Source organism: Sitophilus oryzae, unplaced genomic scaffold, assembly GCF_002938485.1.
Source record: "Sitophilus oryzae breed Bouriz unplaced genomic scaffold, Soryzae_2.0 scaffold_1621_pilon_pilon, whole genome shotgun sequence".
Lineage (NCBI taxonomy): Eukaryota > Metazoa > Arthropoda > Insecta > Coleoptera > Curculionidae > Sitophilus > Sitophilus oryzae.
Window position 1 is genome coordinate 245,751 of NW_022146305.1, and position 25,241 is coordinate 270,991.

At 31.4% G+C, this 25,241-nt stretch overlaps 1 protein-coding gene across 1 annotated transcript in view; it reads left to right on the plus strand.

Annotated features, from left to right (window-relative positions):
- The window catches only part of LOC115880277 (nephrin-like), a 275,606-nt gene that overhangs the window by 212,139 nt on the left and 38,226 nt on the right, over positions 1–25,241 (plus strand). The window contains exon 9 of the mRNA XM_030897460.1: positions 3,870–4,173. Within this exon, the coding sequence (XP_030753320.1) occupies positions 3,870–4,173 (304 nt within the window). The remainder of the gene's footprint in view (positions 1–3,869; positions 4,174–25,241) is intronic.

The window sequence follows — 25,241 nt, forward strand, 5'->3', positions numbered from 1 at the left end:
AGTATTTGCCCTGACCCGGATTCGAACTCTGAATCCTCAGTTCGTAGTCGGAAACTCTACGCACTGCGCTATGGAGACATGTTCGATTTATGTTCAATACTAGAATTTATAGGACTAAATTCCTAAATTCCGATGCGCAGTAGTGAACGCAACGGGTATCGGCAGCCAGACGGCCCACATGCTGTTCCAGAGAGCATAGTAAAAGATATATCAAAGAGCCAGACGACTTAAAATACTTTCTCGAAAACGTTGCTAGCTCTTAGATTATGAGTTTTTTACCATTCTAGAAATTTCTTTTTTTCTAGCAAAATTTTTAATTTTATCAGAAATCGGGTAAGGGTTCTTTTCGAATCGTTTGTTATTTAAAAGGCAGAACAGAACAGTGTATTACCCGGAGAAAATAATAAATTACGCTTGCCGGTAGAAAGAATTCCAGCCGCAATAAGGCCCAATAAATTTCCAAAATTAAAATTTGGATAGCGGCGCGCTTGCCTGGCAAGCAATGTATTATCCCGAAGCGCACTTACTTATTTTCTGGATTATCTCCAAAAGCTCCTCCACAAAGCCTGAAGGAATATCCGGTAGTCCAGGGGTGAGAGGGACAGGGATATTCCCTGTAAGGCGATGTTATTTTTATTGCCGTTCCATTTACGACCCTGCAGCCTGACAAGATAATATATATTCTTGAGGTTTATATTGAAATTATGTTTATTTCTGTAATATACACACAAGGAAACAGTTACAACCTAACCTAACAACCAATACTAAAATGTAAATATCAAATTCTATGTTCTATGAACTACTATTTATTTTAAAGATTTTTATACTATATAATTTAAAACAATGATAAAAAATAATACATTAGTTTACAACTTTGAACAAGGAGATCACTCATTAAAAATATGTTCAATATAAACACATTTTTACGACTCGGGCATAGGACTCAGGGAAGATTTTGACAGACGATGACAGAAAAAAGGCAGACGACGTCAATATCAACCCATTTATTTCACTAAAAAAGGTTCCTAATAGGTTTTTATGTTAACTATGGATGGGTTTGGTTTGGATTGGTTTGGTCTGTGCAAAAACGTCTGTGCAAAAAGATAGTTAACCAGGGATATACCGGAAATAACTACAGAAGAAATCAGAAACTCCTTAAAAGAAATGAAAAATAACAAAGCCCCGGGCGAGGACGGCATAGTGATTGAGGCTGTAAAACTCGGAGGAGGAACACTATTAAAATGGATTAAAGACTTATTTAATCTATGCCTTGAAAAAGGAATAATCCCGTCTCAATGGAACAACGCCATAACGATACTTCTCCATAAAAAGGGCGATATCACCGAGCTTGAAAATTATAGACCGATAAGCCTTCTTTGTCACTTGTATAAGCTGTTTACCAAAATCATTGCCAAACGTCTCGAACGTAAACTAGAGTTCTATCAACCAAGAGAACAGGCAGGCTTTAGGAAAGGTTATGGAACAAACGATCATCTTCAAGTAATTAAAGTCCTGATAGAAAAATCTGTGGAATACAACAGTAGAATTAACATCAATAATAGCAGCATTGGAGCAGGGAAAAGTAGATTATAGGTATACAAGGCTTATAGAATACATATATAGTAATGCCACCACAACTGTAAAACTTCACGAAACAACAGATAAAATTGAGGTAGGCAGAGGAGTTCGATAAGGGGATACTATTTCGCCTAAACTTTTTACAGCTGTCCTTGAATACGCAATGAAATCACTCTCTTGGGAGAATAGGGGCGTAAATATCAATGGTGAAAGGTTGACACATCTCAGATTCGCAGATGACATCGTCGTTGTCTCAGATAACATCGGAGATTCAAAGCAGATGCTCGAAGAATTAATGCAGGCCTCATTAAAAGTCGGTCTCCGGATAAATACGAGTAAAACGCAAATGACAAACTTAGTGCTGACACAGAACATCAGAATAGGTGACGCTGACATAAAAGAAACACATATATACAAATATCTCGGGCACGAAATACAAATCGGAAAGAACAACCAAACACACGAGAATAGGTTTAGGTTGGGCTGCTTTTGGCAAACTGCGGGAGATCTTTAAAAGTGATATACCCATATGCTTGAAGAGGAAAGTTTATGAACAATGCGTCTTGCCGGTAATTACATATGGAGCGGAAACTCTAACATTAACGAAAAAGTCAGCAGAAAATTTAAGAGTAGCCCAGAGAGCCATAGAGAGAGGCATGCTTGGAATAACTAAAAGAGACAAAATTCCTAATAACACTATCAGACAAAAAAACAAAATTAAAGACATAGTGGAACACGTAACTCGAATGAAATGGAGAAGGGCAGGTCATGTGGCGAGAACATCTAAAGACAGGTGGACTAGAAGATTGTTAGAATGGCGACCTCGAGCAGATAAACGTAGCAGAGGCAGACGACCGACACGCTGGACCGATGATGTAAAGAGGATTGCTGGAAATTGGATGATGACGGCCCAAAATCGAGAGACATGGAGAAATATGGAGGAGGCCTACGTTCAGCAGTGGACAACGATGGCTACATGATGATGATAATGATGATGATGGATGGGTTTATACAGGGTGTTTCAAAAAACATACGTGAGGAATCTCCCCACGAGAGATGGCACATGTTTTTTGAAACACCCTGTATATAAATTCGTCATGGCGTTGCTTTTAACCAGTCTTATTGGTTTATTTCAAAAATCAGTCATTTTTGCGGAACTTAAAATTTTTGAAATTTGTCAAACTTTTGTTTTATTTTTCACGCTCATAACCATAAAATTTCACGTGTTTTAATAAAAGTTCTTTGATATTTACATTTGTACCGGAATACAACAAAAACAAGGTTACGAAAATACAGGGTAAATGAAAAAAAAACACCATATATCATTAAATAAATTATACAAAAATAAACGTAAAGAAAATAAATACCCCATAAATACGACTTCAAAAAAAATAACCCTGTCTTCTGGCTAAAATCCCCAGGCCGTGGGATCCCTAAACCTTACAAACTTTTTGGGGATAATCCAGCAAATAAGTAAGCAGGGTTTAAGAAAATACGTAGTCTCCCGGTGTGAAATACAAATTCTAATTTTCCGAAATTTATTAGACCTTATTATTACGAAATTTCTTTTTTATGGGGTGATTTACCGAACTCGAGAGCTTAGTGTTTTCATTTAAATTAAGAAAACTGAAAGATATACGGTATATTTATATTGTATTAAAGTATTTTTAATACTTTATTATTTTCTTTCTATAGCAACTGTTAAAAGTGCCTTATATCTATCAAAAATAGTAGATAAAATAGTATTTTAACCACAAGGGTAGATTAAATGATACTTTAACAGCGAGGATATGTTAAAAATTTTATTTCTTCTCTCACGTTTTTTAATTGCTTCCATTTTTGAAATTTTTTGTATTCCTTTTCATAAGTTATTCCGAATTTCAATGGAAGTAGTTTGGATATGGCGTTTGTCGCCTCAGCCTGAATATCTGTTGGTAATTTACTTATTTCGTTTTGAGCCATTTCTGGTTCCAATTCAATCAGCAATCGACACGAAAGAGAATTCAAAAATATTGACTCAAAACTGACAACTAAAGAGACAGCTTTATTTATTTGTCAAATTACATAGAAACCAACGCCGGCCCAGCACAACATTTTTTCTACTCGTAATAAATTCCTTGAAATAATAATTTCTGAATATTTTTTAAAACGTAACTCGCTATGGAAAAAAATATTGTTTTATACACGACGGTAAAATTGCATTATTCTAATTCCTAATTCTTTAATCTCTTCTTCTTTCTCTTCTATCTAAAAAAAATAAATTTGCTATACTATTTTTATTTTTTTCTCAGGTCGACGCCGAACCACAAGCATCAGACTTCCAATGGAGCTTCAACAGTACCCCCGGCATCTCCAAGGACTTGACCAAACACTCCCAAAAAGAAGGTGGTACAAGTGTCCTAACCTACATCCCACACGAAGCAGCCGATTACGGTACTATCCAGTGCCGTGGCAAGAATGAGATTGGGGTCCAAAGGATAGCGTGCACGTACCACATAGTACCGGCTGGGAAACCTGATCCGCCGCAGGGTTGTGGGCTTATAAATGTGACTCATCATTCTGTGATGGTGGTGTGTCAAAAAGGATTTGATGGAGGTAAGGAAATTAAATAGAAAAATAAAATTTAATGTATATACATAAATGTAGATTGTGGTGAAAGTTAATCACCGTGTACTTATGCATCTATAGGATCCGTCTTCCTTAAGTTAAATAACTCGTCGCACAGTATAGTCTGTCCAACGACAAGATCCTTGACAGTGATAGATGTGTCTGTCATTTTAATTTCAAAGTAGTTTATTTTATTTTAAAAGGAAATAAGTTGGTACAACTGGAACGCATAGCAGGAAATTAATATATTTAAAATTTGACTGATAAGTGATTGCTTCAAAATATTGTGAAAAAGAACTGTATAAAACTGAAAAAAATTTATCGAGTTATTTTATTTAAAAAAAACGGTATGTGTTAATACAAAACAAACAAGACAAAAACACCACTTACCAAAAAAAAAATATAAAAAAGAACTATTTCTTACTTTCAAGCTTCAAGAAACTTTCCGTATTTATTATTATATTTATCAATATAACTTATGTACAAATACAAATTTGTAATATTCCACAGGAATAAATAAAACAAACTATTTTATTAATAATAACACTTACCAAATTTCATACCTTAAAGGTTGATTAATTAACTATTAATCTTATTTTTTTTAAACCATCAGTACCTTTTGGCATTATTTTTCTGCAGTACTAAAATCCATTATTTACCTATCGTGTGATGTCGATATTTTACAGCTACTTCAGTAGTATATGTTTAGTACGATCCTTATACCATATACGGGATGCACTTATCTACGACGAGATGGTATACAAACTTTATTGATGGTAACTTTATTGGTGTACAAGACTTTCTGCCTGGGCAGCGGGTATTAACTATAAACTGTGCTCTGGCTCTACAGTTAATTTTCCCTCGATTTTTCCTCCACTTGACTTCAAAAGACACAAAACACACGTAATAACACGAATCAAAATGCATCATCTTCCAAAACGCAGATATTTCACATAAGTTGACACAAAATTATAACCTATAATTTGGCAAGACTTTGACAAGTCTCAAAAATCTAAAGGCGAATTCATACGTATCGGCGTCCGTTTGTCGTTCATCGTTCCTTAAACCAATAAAATTGAAATATGATCTGTCGTTTTTGAAATAAACCAATAAAAGTGGTTAAAAATAATAAGAGACGACGTATGACGGATTTATATTTAAACACATCCATAGTTAACTTAAAAAATATTTGAAACTTTTTTTAATAAAACAAATAGATTGGTATGGGACGTCATCTGCTTTTCTTCTGTCATCGTCTGTCGAAATCGTACCTGAGAAAAAAAACAGAGTATAATTTGACTTAATAGACTTTGAGATATAAAATTAAAAAAAAATAAAAACCAATTTTAGAACATGCAAATTCTGTTTCTTCAAAAAAAATGTTCCTTCTTGTAAAGATGATTCGGGGACATACTGTATATTAATTACCTGATTTTTGGAAGGGTTTTCTTCCATTTTTAAGCTTATTAATAATTTACTGACGGTAAAAGCAATCTAATATAATTTAACTAAGTAAAGGATGATATGTCTCATTATCCTCATCAATTATTAAGGCTAATTAAAAATGCACTTGCTTAATTAAAAGAAATTTCATATCAAATGCTCTTTTGTGTTATTAGTATCCCACTAATTATGCTACTATATTCTGATAACACGCAGATAATTTATAAAGCCTAATTTATATTGGTTTTATATTTCACATTACGAGTACACGTACACGAAAGTCTGATGAAAAGTGTATTTTGAAAGAAACAGTTGTTTAATCATACATTCTATGAACTACAATCTTTATATTTAGTGATAAATTATTTTTATTTTATCATATTTAGGACATTACATACTTTCTTTGCAAATACACTCAGAAAAAAAAACAAATAAAAATAAAAAGTACAACATTATGAAAATGATGTTGACAGTGTTTTCTACAGTTTTTAACAAAAAAATATCTACAATAGAAAAACACGAGTTGTATGCATTTTACTTCAGGTAGGAAGCATTAAAACGAATCAGGAGATGCTTAAAGCTGCTTTGTTCGACCGAAGAGTGTCAATTTTCTCCCTCAAAAGGCTTATTATCTGGCCCTTACTATCCGAACAATAGCTCCTTAATTAGTGGAGCTAGGAGCCGGTTTAGCTGCTCCCTCGACAAGCCATCTAGTTCTCTCGGTCAAAGGGCACAACATTTATAACTGGAGCGTTCCTTCTCTCAAAAACTAAACGTTTATAACTCGGATGGATCTTTTAACGACCGGCCTCATTAGAGGAAGTCTTTTACTTCAGTCTGAATTTAATTAATTCGAAGAACAAAGAAATTTTTGCTTTCGTATTCCACTCCTCTTTCTTTTTCTTTTGAATCGTCTGACATTTTTGTCATTATAATGCTGACGGAGTTCTTTCAGGAGAATATTAAGTCAAAAGTTGGTTTCAATTAGTGGCAACACTCTATTGTGCAGAGTATTAAGTCTTAGTTTTTCTGTAAAATTACACTTTTTCTGTAAATTTACTTTATATGTAAAATTTCTAAAAAATTACACTTTTTCTGAAAATTTACACTTTTTCTGAAAATTAACACTTTTTCTGTAAAAATACACTTTTTCTGAAAATTTACACTTTTTCTGAAAAATTACACTTTTTGTGTAAATTTACACTTTTCCTGTAAAATTACACTTTTTCTGAAAATTTACACATTTTCTGTAAAATTAGACTTTTTCTAAAAAATTACACTTTTCTGTAAAATTACACTTTTTCTGTAAAATTGCACTTTTTCCATAAATTTACACTTTTTCTGAAAATTTACACATTTTCTGTAAATTTACACTTTTTCTGAAAAATTACACTTTTTCTGTAAATTTACACTTTTCCTGTAAAATTACATTTTTCTGAAAATTTACACATCTTCTGTAAAATTAGACTTTCTAAAAAATTACACTTTTCTGTAAAATTACACTTTCTGAAAAATTTTTCTTTTTTTGTAAAATTACACTTTTTCTGTAAAATTACACTTTTTCCATAAATTTACACTTTTTCTGAAAGTTTACACATTTTCTGTAAATTTACACTTTCTGTAAATTTACAATTTTTCTGAAAATTTACACTTTTTCTGTAAAATTACTCTTTTTCTGAAAAATTACACTTTTTCTGAAAATTTACACTTTTTCTGAAAAATTACACTTTTTTGAGAAAAGTCAGTCCAGGCATAGCATTTAAGATTGATTATCACTATACCTTCCGCTTCCATTCCATATCCGTTCCGCATTTTTTATTGTATTGACGCTATACATAAGCTTCCGTTCCGTATGAGTTCCATACTTTTTATTGTACAATTTATATCATTACGAAAGTTTAATTTTAAAAAATTTGTATCTTTTGAAGAAGGAAACAGATTTAATTAAGAGGTGAAAGAAGAAATAAAAGTACTTGACAACACTGTTTCAGCAAAAAAAAATGTATGAAAGGAAAGGATATGGAACGGATAGTGTGCATTAACTATCTGTCTCTGTCTGTCTATCTATCTGTCTTGATTTTACTCCCAACGCACATAAACAAGTTTCGCTTCAAAAATTAAATGTGTATCATAATCCCCAAAATTGTGACAATATTTTTTATGAATATCAAACTGAATAAATAAACATATCGGTGATAATAAATTGGACTGTAACTACCCTTATAAATTACACCTGGGAAATATGTTAAATTAATATTTAATATTAAACTTAAAAATGTAAACAGAGCAAAAATTCAAAGGCTTTTTAACATGTAAAAAACAACTGTGGTGGTGTCAAAGTAAAGTTTCCAAATCGTAATATGTAATAACAGAATTTGACTCCACATAAACAGCAAACATTTATTTAAACGCACATTTGGTCTATATCCAAATCTCTATTATCTCCCAATGGCACGCTTTTGCCACTCGATAGCTACCTTGTCGATTCCACGTGCCATGCAAATAAGGCCTTATTCATATAAAGCGTCAAGATTGCCTGTTCTTGTGCCTCTTTCAGCACTCTGCTGCCTGTCTCATCTGGAGTCGGGTTATATCCATGAATTTCGCTTGAGCAAATGCCAATCGAGCGTTAAGGGAAAACAAAGAAAGAAAATCTTTCCCAAATATACCTCTAAACGTAAATAAGACAATATTTACATAAATATTCGACACCAGTTAAACGGATTCAGGTGGTAGCTTTGCTGTAAAAAATGTCACATTGTCATTCATTGTGACACTTTAGTTTTTTAATTCGGTTTAATGAATTGTGTTGTGATACTTTAGGCTTAAAATTTTTTACTAGCAGACCTTGCAGTCGGACATTGTTCTTTCCAGAATCTCTTTTTGTGCAAAGTGTACAAGATACGAGTAGCTAAGTAGGCGCTGCAAAAATCTCATCGCAAACTTATTAGAATATTTTGAACGGAACAGCGGTAGCAATGACCCTTTGTATCCCTTAATGCTGTTAAGGAACTGAGTTTTGTTGATGTAAATATCCGTTTATATATTTATAATTAATTTATTTTTGTTTCATAAAATATTTTGATTAAAAGAAAATATTGGCAACACTGTGTCGGTTAAGCTTAATTATGTGACTAAAAGTTTATTTGATATGAACTATATGAGTAGAAAAGAGAGCAGTATAAGTATAAAAGATAAAAAACGTTTAGAAATGAATCAAGATTTTGAGAATAATTTTCATTTTAAGAGAAGTTAGTGGCATACCACTTTTTTCTCTAAAAATAATGAATGTAAACCCCGTATGAACGGCACTGGTTGAAATAAATAAAATTCTTTGTACACCAAAAAAGGTACTTTGATACATAGAAAACGTATATCAAGTTTCATAATTATATCTATAATAAAATCAGAGTTATAAAAAAACGATTTTTTTAGAAAATTTTATCACCCTGTATCTCAGAAATTAACTGATGAATTACCCCTTTAAATATTAGTATGTCAATAAGGAACACCCTGTATTTATTTTCGGGCTTCAAATTGTCTTATTAATAGTTATTTTTTATACAAGACGATAAAATGGTATTTTATCGTCGATCGAAAAATTTCGGAAGGCGGATGGCAATTTTATCGTCATGTATAAAACAATATCTTTTTCATAGCGAGTTAGATTTTAAAAAATATTCAGAAATTATTACTTCAAATAATTTATTACGAGTAGAAAAAATATTGTGCTGGGTTGGCGTTGGTTTCTATGTAATTTGACGAATAAATAAAGCTTTCTCTCTGTCAACGTTGTTGTTGAGTCAATATTTTTTAATTCTCTTTTGTGTCGATTGCTGATTGAATTGACGAAATAAATAAATTACCAACAGATATTCAGGCTGAGGCGACAAACGCCATATCCAAACTACTTCCATTTAAATCCCGAATAACTTATGAAAAGGACTACAAAAAATTTCAAAAATGGAAGCAATTAAAAACGTGCAAGAAGAAATAAAGTTTTTAACCTATCCTCGCTGTTAAAGTATCTTTAATCTGCCCTTTCGGTTAAAGTACTATTTTTGATAGATATAAGGCAATTTTAACAGTTGCTATGGAAAAAAATAATAAAATGATCATCATAAAACTGAGAATTGTGACAATTTTTATAAATAAACTGAATTAATGAACGTCTCGCGGGCAATAAATTGCATTGCCGTTTTAACTGCTTCCATAAATTTCACCTGGAAACTGTCGCTACAGGTCTTTATTACTTTGGAAAAAAAGCCAATATTTGTCAGCCAGTGGCTTGCGAGACCCGTCCCCGTCAAATAATCGTTTCAGTTGATTCCGCCGTAAATATCTATTATCGGAATTTACGGCGCGCCGATGAAGTCACGATTTCTAATATAAGAAGCCGTAAAGAGCGTTTTGGCCGATTTGATAAATGGCAATGGACGGAGGACGATCCAGAATCTTAATTAGTTCGGCAAGATGGCGTGATTTATTTCAAAAGGCGCGCTTTTTCTTGTCGTTTTTATGTATAATAATTATGGAAATTACCATGGAGAGCGGATGGGATTTTTGTTCACAGCATTTTGAAATATATTTTTCTTAAAAATTATCAGCATCATAAACTTAATTTACTGCTCTATCCAAAAAATTAACCAGAAATATCAAAATTAGAAGTATAATATCATAAAATATAATTATATAAACCATGTTCTCTTTATTTTATCTATATTTTATTATATCATCTTCTATTTATGTAAATATTAAATTTTTTTGTATATACACCGAGATACAAAAAAACTCAAGTTTAAAGTGTTGATTTTTTTTTACTTTTAGCCCTATTTCCATGAATTTTTCAGAATATTCAAAAATATACGAAATAATATATATACATGAACTGATTTCTTTCAAAAATCGACAACTATGAAACTATGATCCCTTCCCGGACACAAACGGTACATTGTGAGACAGGAAATTGTAGAGAGAAACAAGCCCTATAACATAGGATACAACATTTTAATGAACAGTGCTATCCATAAAATCAATAAAATGAAAAATATACGAAATAATATACATGTACTGATTTCTTTCGAAACTCGACAACTATGAAACTGTGGTCCGTTCCCCGACACAAAAGGTACATTGTAAGACAGGAAATTGTAGAGAGAAACAAGCCCTATAACATTGGATACAACATTTTAATGAACAGTGCTTTCCATAAAATCAATAAAATGAAAAATATACGAAATAATATACACATACTGATGTCTTTCAAAAATCGACAACTATGAACCTATGATCTCTTCCCGGACACAAACGGTACATTGTGAGACAGGAAATTGTAGAGAGAAACAAGCCCTATAACATAGGATACAACATTTTAATGAACAGTGCTTTCCATAAAATCAATAAAATGAAAATATAATATTAACGGTCTATATATTTATAATTAATTTATTTTTGTTTCTCTTTTTTAAAAAAGTACCATTATTAGGTGGCACTAAATGACGGATTTACAACCAGGTGGCACTAAATGACGGACATACCAACACTAGGTGGCACTAAATGACGGATTTATTTGTTTTATTTCAGTGTCCCGTCTATCTCTAAAACATGACATTGGTCTACGGTTGACAATTAAGCCATTAAACGAATGACATCATCAAATTCGTTGCGCCTTTTGTTGGTTTGATGTGCGCTGTCAGCGGGGGATCCCCTATTTAACCTTTAGTATAACCGACAGGTAATATTTTAGGGCAATTTAGGGCATTAATTAATCATTACTCGACCATTGAGGATCGGGCCCGTTGACAGCCATAAATCTCCGTATAACCCGTTGATCCTCCATTAGGACTGGCCGCGACAATCGGAAATTGCTATTTGTAGTTAATTAAATGCCGCTATTGTTAGTATTATTGACATATTTCTAGATTTTTTCGTATTTCAGTTAATTACATATTTAACAGAAAATTTCACTCTAGTACTGTTTAAATAATGTCTGTAGGTACCTTTTTTTGTGACGGATGGATTTCTTCAAAAAAGACTTCTATAGTTCATATCAAATAAACTTTTAGTCACAAACGAATAATAATTTAATTATAAATATACAGGGTGTTTCAAAACAAATGCGAAAAACTTCAGGGGGTGATTCCTTGTTCAAAATAAAGTGTAGTTTGCTTCATAAACGTTGGGTCAAAAGTCAACCATTAGGGAGATATCGCGGTACAAAGATGGCGGAAAAATAATGTTTTTATTTTTTATATTGAAAACGAAAAGAGATAGACTAATGAAATTTTATGGAAGCATTACTGTTATGAAAACACACTTTCTGGTAATTTTTTCACTTTTTTAAAATGAGTGGAAGGTGTTGAAATAAACTACCCCATTCATTCTTGTTAACGAAATTTAAAGAAAAATCTTATCAAACACATGCAAAAAAATTAATTTGGATAGTTTAGTTTGTTTAAAAACTTTTTTATCTCTTGTATTTTTTTGATAAAACTCACCGATTTGAAATTAAAAAATAAAATGTAAAGCATTACATGTCAGGACAAAAAACCTTTTCTGATAAAGAATCTAGTGGGCTGCTGTAATTTTTTTAGGAAAAAATCTAGTCGGCCGCTGTTACTTTTTAAGATGTTCCTAATATTATTTTATTTGACATTACTCTACTGCAATACGTTATTATCTAGATGATTATTATTATCGTTATATCACTAGATTCTTACTCTAAAAATGTTTTTGTCCTGACATGTAATGCTTTACATTTTATTTTTAATTTCCAATCGGTGAGTTTTATCAAAAAAACACAAGAAGGTAAAAAGTTTCTCAACAAACTAAACTATCCAAATTAAAGCATTTGCATGTGTTTGATAAGATTTTTCTTTAAATTTCGTTAACAAGAATGATAGGGGTAGTTTATTTCAACCCCTTCCACTCATTTTAAAAAAGTAAAAAAATTACCTAAAAGTGTGTTTTCATAACAGTAATGCTTCCATAAAATTTCATTAGTCTATCTCTTTTCGTTTTCAAGATAAAAAATAAAAACATTATTTTTCCGCCATCTTTTTACCGCGATATCTCCCTAATGGTTGACTTTTGACCCAACGTTTATAAAGCAAACTATCCTTTATTTTGAACAAGGAATCACCCCCTAAAGTTTTTCGCATTTGTTTTGAAACACCCTGTATAAACAGATCATTTACATCAATAAAATTCACCTTCTTAATAGCACTTAAAGGACATAAATGGCCAATTTCCCGTTCAAAATATTCTAATAAAGTTGCGATGAGTTTTTTACGGTTATTAAGCAGGTATCTTGTACAGGGTGTCCCACTAAGAATAGCTCTCGGCTGTATCTCGGAAAGTATTACCCGTAGCGGCTGCGGAAAAAAAATGTATAACTAAAGAGGCTATGGAAAATTGCTAGAAATAATTTTCAAGTTTGTAGAACGACCGCTAGGGGGCGCAACTGCAACAAGAAATAAGAAAATGGAGTTTTTACACAATTTTGCCTAGATAAGGTGTACTATAAGTAACAGCTTCATAATCTTCAGTAAATTTTGAATATTTTTTGTTAGAGTCACTTTCCCCTATCTACCAAAATAAAGTGGTGGGGGAAGGTTAGATCTGTTTTTATTTGAATATTAATAACTCTGGACTGGATGATCAGAATCCAACAAACGAGGGCTCGTTTAAAAGAGCGTTTCTTACTCTATATTGTATCATATAAACAATAATAATAAGCTTTTGAGCGTAGACGCTAGGGGGCGTTGTCTTACACTTTAACAAACATTGCGCGTTTTTTCAAAAAAATTAAATGCAATAGTATATGTAATTTTAGCTGATAGTAAAGAGTAGTAAAGGCTTAAAAATTCAACGAAAACCGCATCTTGATATCTTCTTTCAAACCGAAGATATTAGCAAAATTATAATAAATTCTAAAAAATAAGCCCTTAATTACTTTACTTTTACAACACTGTAGTGTTACTTTACTTTTACAACACGGTAGCCCTTTTGATTATGCCCATTCTAACCTAAAAATAAGATAGAAACAATTGATATAGCAGAATATCATATCAGATGTATTAATATCTAATAATTAAGATATTAATAATAGTGAACAAGAAACAATGATTCAGTGAAGTCATGGTAGGCTTTGGAAAAAAGTTGCTTTTGACGTAATAGTATAAACGTCAAATTGTTATTAGATCAACATTTTGATAGTCTTACCAGCGTTTTTTATCTTTTGGTTGCTTTTTCAAAATGCCAACAACTTCAACTAGTTCAAATAATAAAGGCATTTTGAAAAAGCATTTAAAAGATAAAAAACGCTGCTAAAACTATCAAAATGTTATCTAATAACAATTTGACGTTTATACTATTACGCGAAAAGCAACTTTTTTCCAAAGCCTACCATGACTTCACTGAATCATCGTTTCTTGTTCACTATTATTAATTTCTTAATTATTAGATATTAATACATCTGGTATTGTGGTATTCTGGTATTTCGTCGATTTTAAAATGAACTAACTGTTTCTATTTTATTTTTTTGTTAGAATGGGCCTAATCAAGAGCGCTACTGATACTGTATTGTAAAAATAAGGTAATTAAGGGCTTATATTTTGGTATTTATTATAATTTTGCTAATATCTTCGGTTTGAAAGAAGATATCAAGATGCGGTTTTCGCTGACTTTTTAAGCTTTTACTACTCTTTACTACCAGCTAAAATAGCACGTATGTGTACGATAGTATTATCGTATTTATTTTTTTTTGAAAAAAAAACGCGCTGTTTGTTAAATTGTAAAAAAGCGCCCCCTAGCGTCTACGTTCAAAACCTTATTATTATTATTATTACGGTATAATATAGAGTAAGAAACGCTCTTTTAAACGAGCCCTCGTTTGTTGGATTCTGATCATCCAGTCCGGAGTTATTAACATTTATATACAGATAAATCTAACCTTCTTCCACCACTTTATTTTAGCAGATATGGGAAAATGGTTCTAACAAAAAAAATAAGTATAATAAAGTATAATAAATTATATAAATCACTTTTGGTATAAATAGAAAAATTATTAATTTAACATTTTTTCCCAACAGTTACCAGGTGAAATTTATGAGTGTGGTTAAACTCCAATGCAATTTATTACCGGGATATAACCATTTATTCAGTTTGATATTTATAAAAAATTGTCACACAATTTTGAAAAATATGATACACATTTTATTTTTATTAAAGCATTTTGTTTTCAGCAAAGCGATAGTCAATAAGACCAGTAACATTAAAACTTATCTTCAATGCGCTGTGAAATATTTTTTAACAAATAAATTTGGATCCTGCAAGACCTGGATCCTGCAAGACCAAGATCAAAGGAGTCTTGATCTTGGTCTCGCTATTTGAACGTTTCTTTTAAATATTTGAATTAACAAAGTAGATATCTGGATCTTTTTCTTATAACTTAATTATACTGTTTTATAGATGTCTGCATAATATAGAGACTTTAAGGTTATAGGGTTATTTATACTATTACTACCATTCCAATTAACACATAGATTATGTATTAATATCAATTTATACCATACTGAAAAATATCCCCATCATTAATGACTCGAATTATTCAAATATCAACCCATTTATCATTCAAAACACTAGAAGCAAATCCAAATTATTCGGAATGCATTTAAATTACATTTGAAAAGTTAATTAGAACAAAATTGTTTAAAACCTAAAACAGTTCGAGGAATTTTAATTTAAAATATTAACATTTCGCTAATAAATTATTTAATTCCCCGAAGGTATATGATAAATAAAAGTTTTGTCTCTATATTTATTACTGAATGAATTTTGAATAATGGAGTGATGTTGGTGGTTTATGGTTTTTATTATTTATTATTTTTTAATTTTATTATATTATTAAAAATAGCGTACAATTTTTTAAAAGATTTTTGTTTGTACACTTATTTATTACAGTTATTTTTTTTAATATCCTTTGTTCTGTTAGTGTTATTAATATTTATTAAAACCAAGCACGTGTTAATCAAGCAATAGTCACCAAAATCACTTCGTGATACTGAAAAATAGGTAATCTTTTAGGAAAAGTTACTCACGAAATTATTGCACAGGGTGTTTTGAAAGATTCTAAATTAAGAAAAAAATCACCTAACGAAAGCTTATAATATGAGTGACAGCTCATATTACAACATTTAATTTAATATTTTTAAACTTTCATATTTAAAAAAGTTATATTGTTATAATTTTTGAAGAAAACAAAAGTTTATAACGAGATATAATTGGATATTCCACGTGGGTTGTATATTTTATCAAAAAAAAAATTATAATTCTTAAATTTCAGTTCCTTTTTTTATATCTAAAGATTTTGTGTATATTTTTAAAATGGTTTCATTTTAAAAGAGGGTAAAAATAAATTTGATATTTTACGGAGAAAAATCCAGAAACTAAAGAAAAGTTTTTATTTTTATCCGTATAAAATTTCGCTATTTCTTGAATTATTAAAATGAAAAGGTTTGTTAAGAAAAATGTTTTTGTCCTTTTGTAAAACAATGTCTACGAAAGTATTCACTATTGCAATGTTTACTACTGCATTATCTTTTCTTTTTAAATTATTAAATTACTTTCACAGGGAATAAAATACCTAGAGAATATTTAGAATTTTTTGGACGACGGAGGTAGACAAGTGGTAGGGCCCTAAAGGGTGGGGTTCCTTGAAAGTTCTGTTTGACGATTTATTTGACACATTTGAATTTGAGTGGAAATTTTGTGGATTTAGTTTACTGAGCTTATTTTATGTTATTTATTATTTATTCTACTACTAATTGTTTAAATGTAGTAAATTTATGTAGGTAGTATTTTGGCAGAACTTAAATTAACAGTGACACTATTGCGATTTATCGAAAAAGACTCTAAAATAGTTGGTTGTGTAGCGTGCGGTAGATCTAGGTCAAAAATTGAGCGAAATAATGGAATAACTTTTCGCTAGTAAGTTATTATAATATAATAACGTGTAGTAAACCAATCATTTGTGAAATTCACTTAAAATTAATTAATTATTTTTTTTTCTTGCATTTACTTCTTATCAAAGAATGTAGATACGTCAATTTGACTTACCTGCTTCAGTAGCGTATCGGATGTTCGTGTTAATAAATAATTATAATAACTTATCTATTCTTATTAGAATTATACATATATTTTTACAACTACGTAAAATAAAACAACAAATTATTGAGTCTACCCTACTGTAACGTTTTTAGTTCGTTACATGTCTTTTTTATATATATTATATGATGTCTGGAGCCTATCATTCATCACCGGATTCCCTCTCGTTCAGGCCGGATAGTTTATTTGACGCGTAATTTTAACGTTCTCTAGTCGCCAACCCTGTTATCGTTCGACACAACCCTGTTATTGCTCTGAGGAGGCGCTGTCAACATCGCTTCTGTCAACTGTCTCCGTGCTTAACCTCACTTTGTTTTGACGCTCTGTTGTATCCCAGCTTTTGGAAATGGTGATTATTTAAGTCTTGCTGTATAATTTGAATCAGCTGCTATTTCGAGGCTACAGGTAAAGATGAGTTATTACCTTTTATAGATTCGATATTATTATTGAATATTTTTAGGGTAGAGTTACGGATGTCCCAACTTGTATTTGTATTTTGCTGGCACGTTGGCGTCCCTTTTCTTTTGTCCTCCAGAATGTTACATGGAAGAAAGGACATGTTGTTTATTATTTATTGAGCCCTCGGAAGTATTTCGAGGTAGGTTTATTTTGTTTATTAGCCCTTGTTTGGTTTTAAACAAGAGTTTCATATTTTTAGGGTCCAAGGTACGGACTATTTCCAAGGTACGGACTATTTCCAAGGTACGGACTGTGTCCAAGATACGGACTGTGTCCAAGGTAGTGTCTTGTGTACGGACATTATCTTATGTACGGATGTCCTGTGGACGAGTGTCCCCAGAAAGAACGATTTTTTCTTACATATAAGTGCCACAGCGTGGATGTAGCTTGAGTCCCATGCTGCTTCGTTCCCAGCTGTAAGCTAGTTAGTTAAGGCTGTACCAATTTATGGTGTCTCATGCTGGCCCCTTTGGTTGTGTTGGATGGCTGAGTACAGAGATGCGAGACCACCTCACGCTGCTACTGTTTGAAGCAAGATTACATAAAGAACAGCTAAGTGTAGATTTACGTTCTAGTTTTTATGTTTTAGATTTTATATCTTTTCAGTCTACAGTCAAACAATAACGCACATCTTAAGTAATATCGTACAGACTATGTTCAGTGGTTAGATTGTTAAGAACATTCATGTCGATATAATCTTTAAAATATAATTTAGATCTTAGGTTACATTGCATTACGTCTTGTAATGGTATTACTTTTATAGATATTATTGCACTATTTTAATAGATGGATAATCAAACATAGATTCTAGAACCTACAGGTTGTAACATCTTCGATTTAGCATCATATGGAATATATCAAATTAATTAAAGTAATGCTACATTTCATATTTTCTCTTAAACTTTACATGTCCTGTATTTTATCGTAGTTATTTTCATTGATATTTAGTACGACTCAAAAGCATTCGATAGTCGTGGCTCAACGATAACCATTTAGTCGCACGGCGAGGTTGTCACATATGCTTTAGTATACAAATCAATGAATGATTTTATTCGAATAAAACCATTCGATAGTTGAAATCATTCATTCATTAACCATTCGATAGTCTAATTCATTCGATAGTTCCCATCGCTAGTAGATACGTCAATTTGACTTACCTGCTTCAGTAGCGTATCGGATGTTCGTGTTAATAAATAATTATAATAACTTATCTATTCTTATTAGAATTATACATATATTTTTACAACTACGTAAAATAAAACAACAAATTAGTGAGTCTACCCTACATCATACTTTTACACGTTATGAATAAAATTAGAACGGCACTAATAAACCAGAATTTAAGTCGGCCATTTTTTGTCCCCACCGCGCTCGAACTAAGTTTTTTTATATGCTCCTTAATTTTTTCATTCAAATCTCTGAACTGAACACATTTTAAAAAGCCAAGAATAATTTTTAGACAGCCATCGTCCCTTGCAAATGAATTAAAATCGTCCATTCTCGAAAAAAACCATCCAGATTTTTTTTGCCGTCTTAGTTCTATTTAAAAAACAATCCTCCCCGGGTGACTCGGCCCGAATTTGTCACGCCGCTTTATTGTTTGCCATTCATTTTTCTTTTTTTGTTGTTTTGCCCCCTCGGGCCAAGAAAACAGAAATACCTCGTCTCGGTTTGCGTTTAGGCGAGACAAAAAATGTCGAATTACGTTTTTTCGCCTTTTTTCATTTCTTTATGTCTTGAAAACAACGCAACGAAGACGACAATTATACATTCCAGTCCCATTTTTCCATTCCGTCTCCATTTTGGAATTAAATCAGTCGAATCACGAATAGGCCCCAAGGTTAATCTTGTTAATAGCCTTTGCTTAGCGTTCAACTCGAAACCATAAATTCAAAGTTGCTCAAAGAATGCCTAGAGAAGATGAACAAATTAGGCAAAGAAAATGAAGTCCTCCTCCTACATCCTCTGGATGCCATCTAGGATTACCACCAAAGACATCTAAATGGGTAGACAGAACACTCCATTCATAAAACTCATTTTTTTAGAATCATACATGGTTTGACACTTTTATGAGAGTTAAAAACAGATGGTACATAAATATGACAGCACGGTTGAGTTTCGTTCATTGCCTGGAAACTTATATGGTGAAATTTTGATAAAATAATTTAGTACACACTAAAAACACGGTATGTCGCTAGTGGTAGGAAAAATTATTTTTAGAGGTTACTAGTTTATTTGGTTGCCTGTGATATGCATATACAGGGTGTTTCCTAATTAATCTAAAAAATAAAAAATCGTTAGAAAACGAATTAAGGCGGGCTCTTAATAAGTATATTTATTTTTTTCTCGACAACCGTTTGATGAACAAGAAAAACGCAAAAGATCAATTTTGTTGAAAAAGGATGGCCAGTCAAGAAAAAAATTCTTTAAGAAAGCAATCGTGTACCATTTATGTTAAGCAAAAAATCGATTTTTTTAAAATTTTTAACACGCTGTAGATCAAAAAGGAATTACTTTAGACCCAATGGTTATATAAAAATTGTTTTAAGAACACATGAGGAATCACACCATAATTTTTTAGACTAATTCGAAAACACCCTGTATATTGTCAACTTGACAATGACTGCTGATAAATTAAAAATACCTTTTCAGTGAAAAAAGCCTGATTTTCGCAGGAAAAATTTTGATTTTTATTGAATTTGGGCCTGCGTTTGCAAATACTCGTTTGTTTTTTAATTTTCTATCTATCTAAATTTTAAATATCATAGTCAGAAATAGTTTTATTATTTATTAACTGTAAAAATGGTGTTTTCTTGTTGTGTTGCATCTTGCAAAGAAACTAACAAAACTGCAAAAAAAATGTACGTGTTTCCAAAAGACGATAAGGTATGTATCTTAGATAAAAGAAAAATATATGGTATGTATTCGTTGTTTGATTTTTTTTCGTTCGCTTTAAAATCTATAAATCTCGGTCTATTCATTATACAGCCAGTCGACTTACGATCATTTACATGAAACTCTTTAAAATAAATTGTAAAATATACATATTCTTATGTTTTATTAAAGTTACTCTGATATACTAATATATCAGTCTAACTTTAAAAATAAATCCGAATTTGAATTCAAATATAAACATAAAAAACATTTACAGCAGAAAAGGCGAAGGCGCTGGGTTAAACGTAGTCTCCACTAAAAACACGGAGGGGCGCTTTGACCCAAAATTTTACTATTAAGTTTCATATCTATCTTAATAGTAGATTATTTTCTTTTATCTGTGGTTTCGTCTATCTTTCTGTCATTTGGCTCTATCAGTGGCGTGATGTTTTTTTTTATCAAAAACTGATGAATTTTATCTAAAAATGATTGGGATTGCTAGTTTTCAGAATCTGATTGGCCCTTTATAAATGTGTCCTACGTATATACGTGAATTTATTTTAAACCTTTTAAATTTGCATATTTTTTTCAAGAAAACTCAAACTTTCTGCATTAACCTTAAAAAATAACCTATTCCCAAAAGGCGATCCATCAGTGCCAACTGGGTCAGAAATACCGGTGTATCATAATCAAATAAATTGTGATAACCCAATTCGGGATGTTCCAGTCCTACCGCCAAAGTTTATCTTGTCACTGAAATAGAATTTTCAGGACCTTCGTTAGGTGGCAGTGCTGTCGCTCGTAGGAACATCCCAAGTTGATTTATTAAAATTGTTTTTTCATGTTTCATCCAGACACGATTTTGAGTTTGATAGAAGTAATTGGAACTTTACATTTTTGCGCTTTCATTCAGAAAACGTGCTAATAAATTCATTTTTCTTTGAATACCATAAAAAATATTAGTTTTTGCGACGTGACTGACAATATAAAAAGGTCATTTTAAAGCCTAGGCATAAAAGTAAAGCACTGTAAGCAAAAACTAAATATGTAACTGTGTAAGCAAAAAAGATCTATTTCAGGAAACGTGGGAACTCATTTTTATAACACGAGCTTATATTTATCGTACTATTTTGTGAAATAGCACGAAGCAATCAAGGTCAAACGTTGTGGTGGTGGCTTCAGAAAACATGGAAAAACTGATATGAAAACAGTTACCGATGGTAGATTAAATTGGCTATTCCTTGAAGGTTGCACAAGAATATTTAGTTTTAATCATTGTTTAATATTATTAATTACAATATAGTAAAAAATTATAAAACAGGGACTAACTAGTATACCCTTTATCGGCAACCACGGTATTGCGCCTCATGGAGAAAATATACACAAAATTTACTTTTAAAATCGTCTAATTATTTCTTATTTCTGGCTATGGTAAAGTAACATTTATACTTTAGTCTGTAGCAAAGTTTAGTTTACGAATTTGGTTTTGTTTTGCTGGTTTTATAATAATAATAGTTCCCGTATATAGCGTTTAACGCCTTGGGAATAGCAAGGTACAGCTTGCTATACTAGAGCCGTTCGGTATACAAGAAAGGTAATGTGGCTAGCACTACGCTTCAACCGCCTATTATTACCTCAGGATTGTGAATCCCAAGTACTCATTTAAGGCTGAGTCGACCTAGGTACCCAAATTATTTTTATTTTTAATAAAAATAGTCGGCTGATGAAATGGCGTGTGTGGGAATCGAACCCACACCTTGAGTTTGGTAGACGAGAGCCTGTATTTCTACGCCACCGGGCACCTTTTGCTGGTTTTAATTGTCTAAATCTTTGTATAATATATGCTAGTTGAATGGATTTAAATCAAACCATGCTGGATGCTAATAAAAGTATCGTTTACAGATTTCTCTTAAGAACAATAAAGGAACATTGCTTTTCAATGATTTTTGATTGGTCAATCAACAATTTTCCCAATCAGCTCGATATATTGATGATGTTACCAGTATTACTCATCAAGCAATACTACTCTTATATTAATCATTCAACCGTAAACAAACATATCAAATACAATTTTATATACTAATTTATTATAATAAAATTAAATCACAAAAATATTTTAATTATATTCTTGCAGTTTAATTGAAAAGTTTTGTTTTAAATATATACTATACCTATTCTAAACACGTATTCAAATATTAATTTTGTGGAATATATATCAACATAAAAAGAGATGTAATTAACGAAATTTCATCGTAACAACAGATATTTTAGAAACGTCCACTTATTTCACTGAGATTTATGAAAAAAAAGTCCTTTGCCTTGGGTACAGATACCGCCACGTTTTGGAAATAGCTCATTACGAAACAACATTGAACAAGGCAACAAGAAACGTCAAAAAAAAATCCCCCACACCCTCCTCACGAGTTTTCAGGCGCTTTTAAGAATCGAAAGTAGGTCGGGGCAAACCGAAGTGGATCGAAGAGTTTTCCGCATAGTGTATAGGTTGTTTTATTTTTAATTTTTTTATATCATTTGGAAACTTTAGAATGTATTACACTGTTGTTTAGAAAATTATTTGTAACGTTTCAAAAAAATGAGCATGTTCTATTCGGAATAAAAATGACTTTTTGTCTCGCCTGTAACGCCGTACATTTTTCTTCGATTTATCTTTGAGAAAATTTTCAGAATCTCTAGCTTTTCTCCGTCGCGTCCGTCGGTTTGACGTGATTTCCCGGAAAAATCTCATATTAATTTTTTCCGTTCTTTTTAAAAGCAATTAAAGCAAGCCGGATCGGCGAATACAAAGTTGCCTCTAGTCGGGAAAAGGTTTAAAAGTTTCCACACAGAGAGTGATTCATCTCCTTCTTTTTCCCACCGTTTTCTTTTTACACTTTGCTCGTCGTTTTTCCTCGCGGAAACTTCTGGATTTTTCATAGATAGATGCAATTTACCAGAACGGACTTTATAATTATTCTTTTGTTTTTCAGCAATCTGGAGATTTTTAATTGGATTCCTTCGTCGGAGAAGGTGGTCTCAGTTTGGAATTGGAAAGTTTAAATCGATGCTGGTTTCTGTTTGAATTTAAATGCAAATGCACTATAGAACTTATATCGAACTATGTACAGGTTTCAGTTTTTTACTCAGTTAGATCTAGGGGTTTTAAATTTATAACTTACTTTAAAATAAAACTGTGTTTTCTTTAAGATATCAAAAAAATAAAAAAGTTATATAAATAGAAGTACAATTAAACCGATTTTAGTGATCTCTGATTGGTTGAATTTGTCTTAAACAATCAGATGCAAAAAAAAAAGCAACGGAAAAATTTTTCGTCAATTTAAAGTGTTATACAGGGAAGTCCGAAATGTATTCCGGAAACTTTGGCAGAATATTCTGCAGATAAAAATAAGTAAAAAGGTTCGTATAAATGTATGTCCTAAAATGCTTAGTTTTGGAGATACAGAGTGTAGAAGTTTCATTTTTATTTCGATTTTTTCCAAATAATTTCTGAAGTAACGTCAATATTTGGATGAAAATTGGTGTCTGGGAGTTTATTGACATGAGCAATTTGATTTTGATGTTAATATGACTGCTATTTGTATGGGGCGCCACCTACATGTGTTTTAACTGTTTTGAAGAGTAATAACTTATCGTTTGTACCTGTATAAAACTACTGTGTGGAAAAATATAGATTTCCGTGATTTTTTACGTAAAAAATATCAATCAAATCAAATAACAAATACAAATCGCTACGAGCAACCGTTCTCAAGATATTTAGATATAGATATATTTAGTTTAATTTATGTCAATTATGACAGGTATTAATAATTTCGATTACAAATATCTCGAGAACCATTACCCGTAGCGATTTTTACCAAGATACCTTTTTTACGTAAGAAACGTCGTAAATGTATAATTTTTCACTCAGTAGTTTTATACAGGTACAGACGAAAAGTTATTACTCTTCAAACCAGTTAAAAATATATAGGTGACGCCCTCTACAAGTAGGAGTCATATTGACATCAAAATCAAATTCCTCACATCAAAAAACTCCCAGACACCAATTTTCATCCAAATATTGACGTTACTTCAGAAATTATTTGGAAGAAATCGAAATAAAAATAAAACTTCTACACCCTGTATCTCCGAAACAAAGCATTTTAGGACATACATTTATAGGAACTTTTTTACCTATTTTTATCTGCAGAATATGTTGCCGAAGTTTCCGGAATAAAGTTCTGACCACCCTGTATAAATAAAAACGCCCTGTGCAATAATTTCATGAGTAACTTTTCTTAGAACCATATCTCCTGAGAGAATTTTCTTTTTTGACCCATGTCAACATGTGCCTTGGTCAATTTTTAAAAGCAAAATGAACTTGCTACCAACAATTTGCAAATTTTTCAAGGATCATTACTCTATGATGTTTGGTGACTATTGTCATAATGTCATATCGTCATAGGTAAGTATAGTGGAAGTATAATACTTGTTCTAAAACAAGAACGAAAAATAAAATCCACGTATTTTCCTATAAGATGCTGGCTGCATTCCAATATGGCCAAAAGCGCATCAAACTCTAAAGTTACGTATTGAATAGATCAGGATATTTTATTTCAAAAGTCTCGCAGAGTTCAAATGGCCGGAAATTGATAGTTTAAAAGTCATTTTCAGTTTTAAAGTTTTTATAAAGTTAGAGATAGTTTGTTCGTTTTGTAAGTTGAACCAGAGAAATTATAGGAATATTAAATTTGTTAATTAAAAGTAAAGTATTTCTACTAACTCTAACTCTTAAGGGTTTTATGTATTTCTTTTGTATTTCTTCGGTAGAAAAACAACATTAAAATAGTATATTGTTTTATTAGGAGTAAAAATGACAGTTATTGTGACTAGGCTGTACATTTGACATTAGAACCGAGGCACAAAAAGTCATTTTTACGAACAGAACACGCTACTTTTTTTGAAACGTCACAAATAATTTTTTAAACAATTTCGAATGTTGCAAATAAAATAAAATTTAAAATAATACCTCTTATGTAATTATATATCGAGAAACTATGGTTACGCTTATTGATTTTGACACTGTATGTCAGTTTAATAATATATTTTCGTACTTTTAT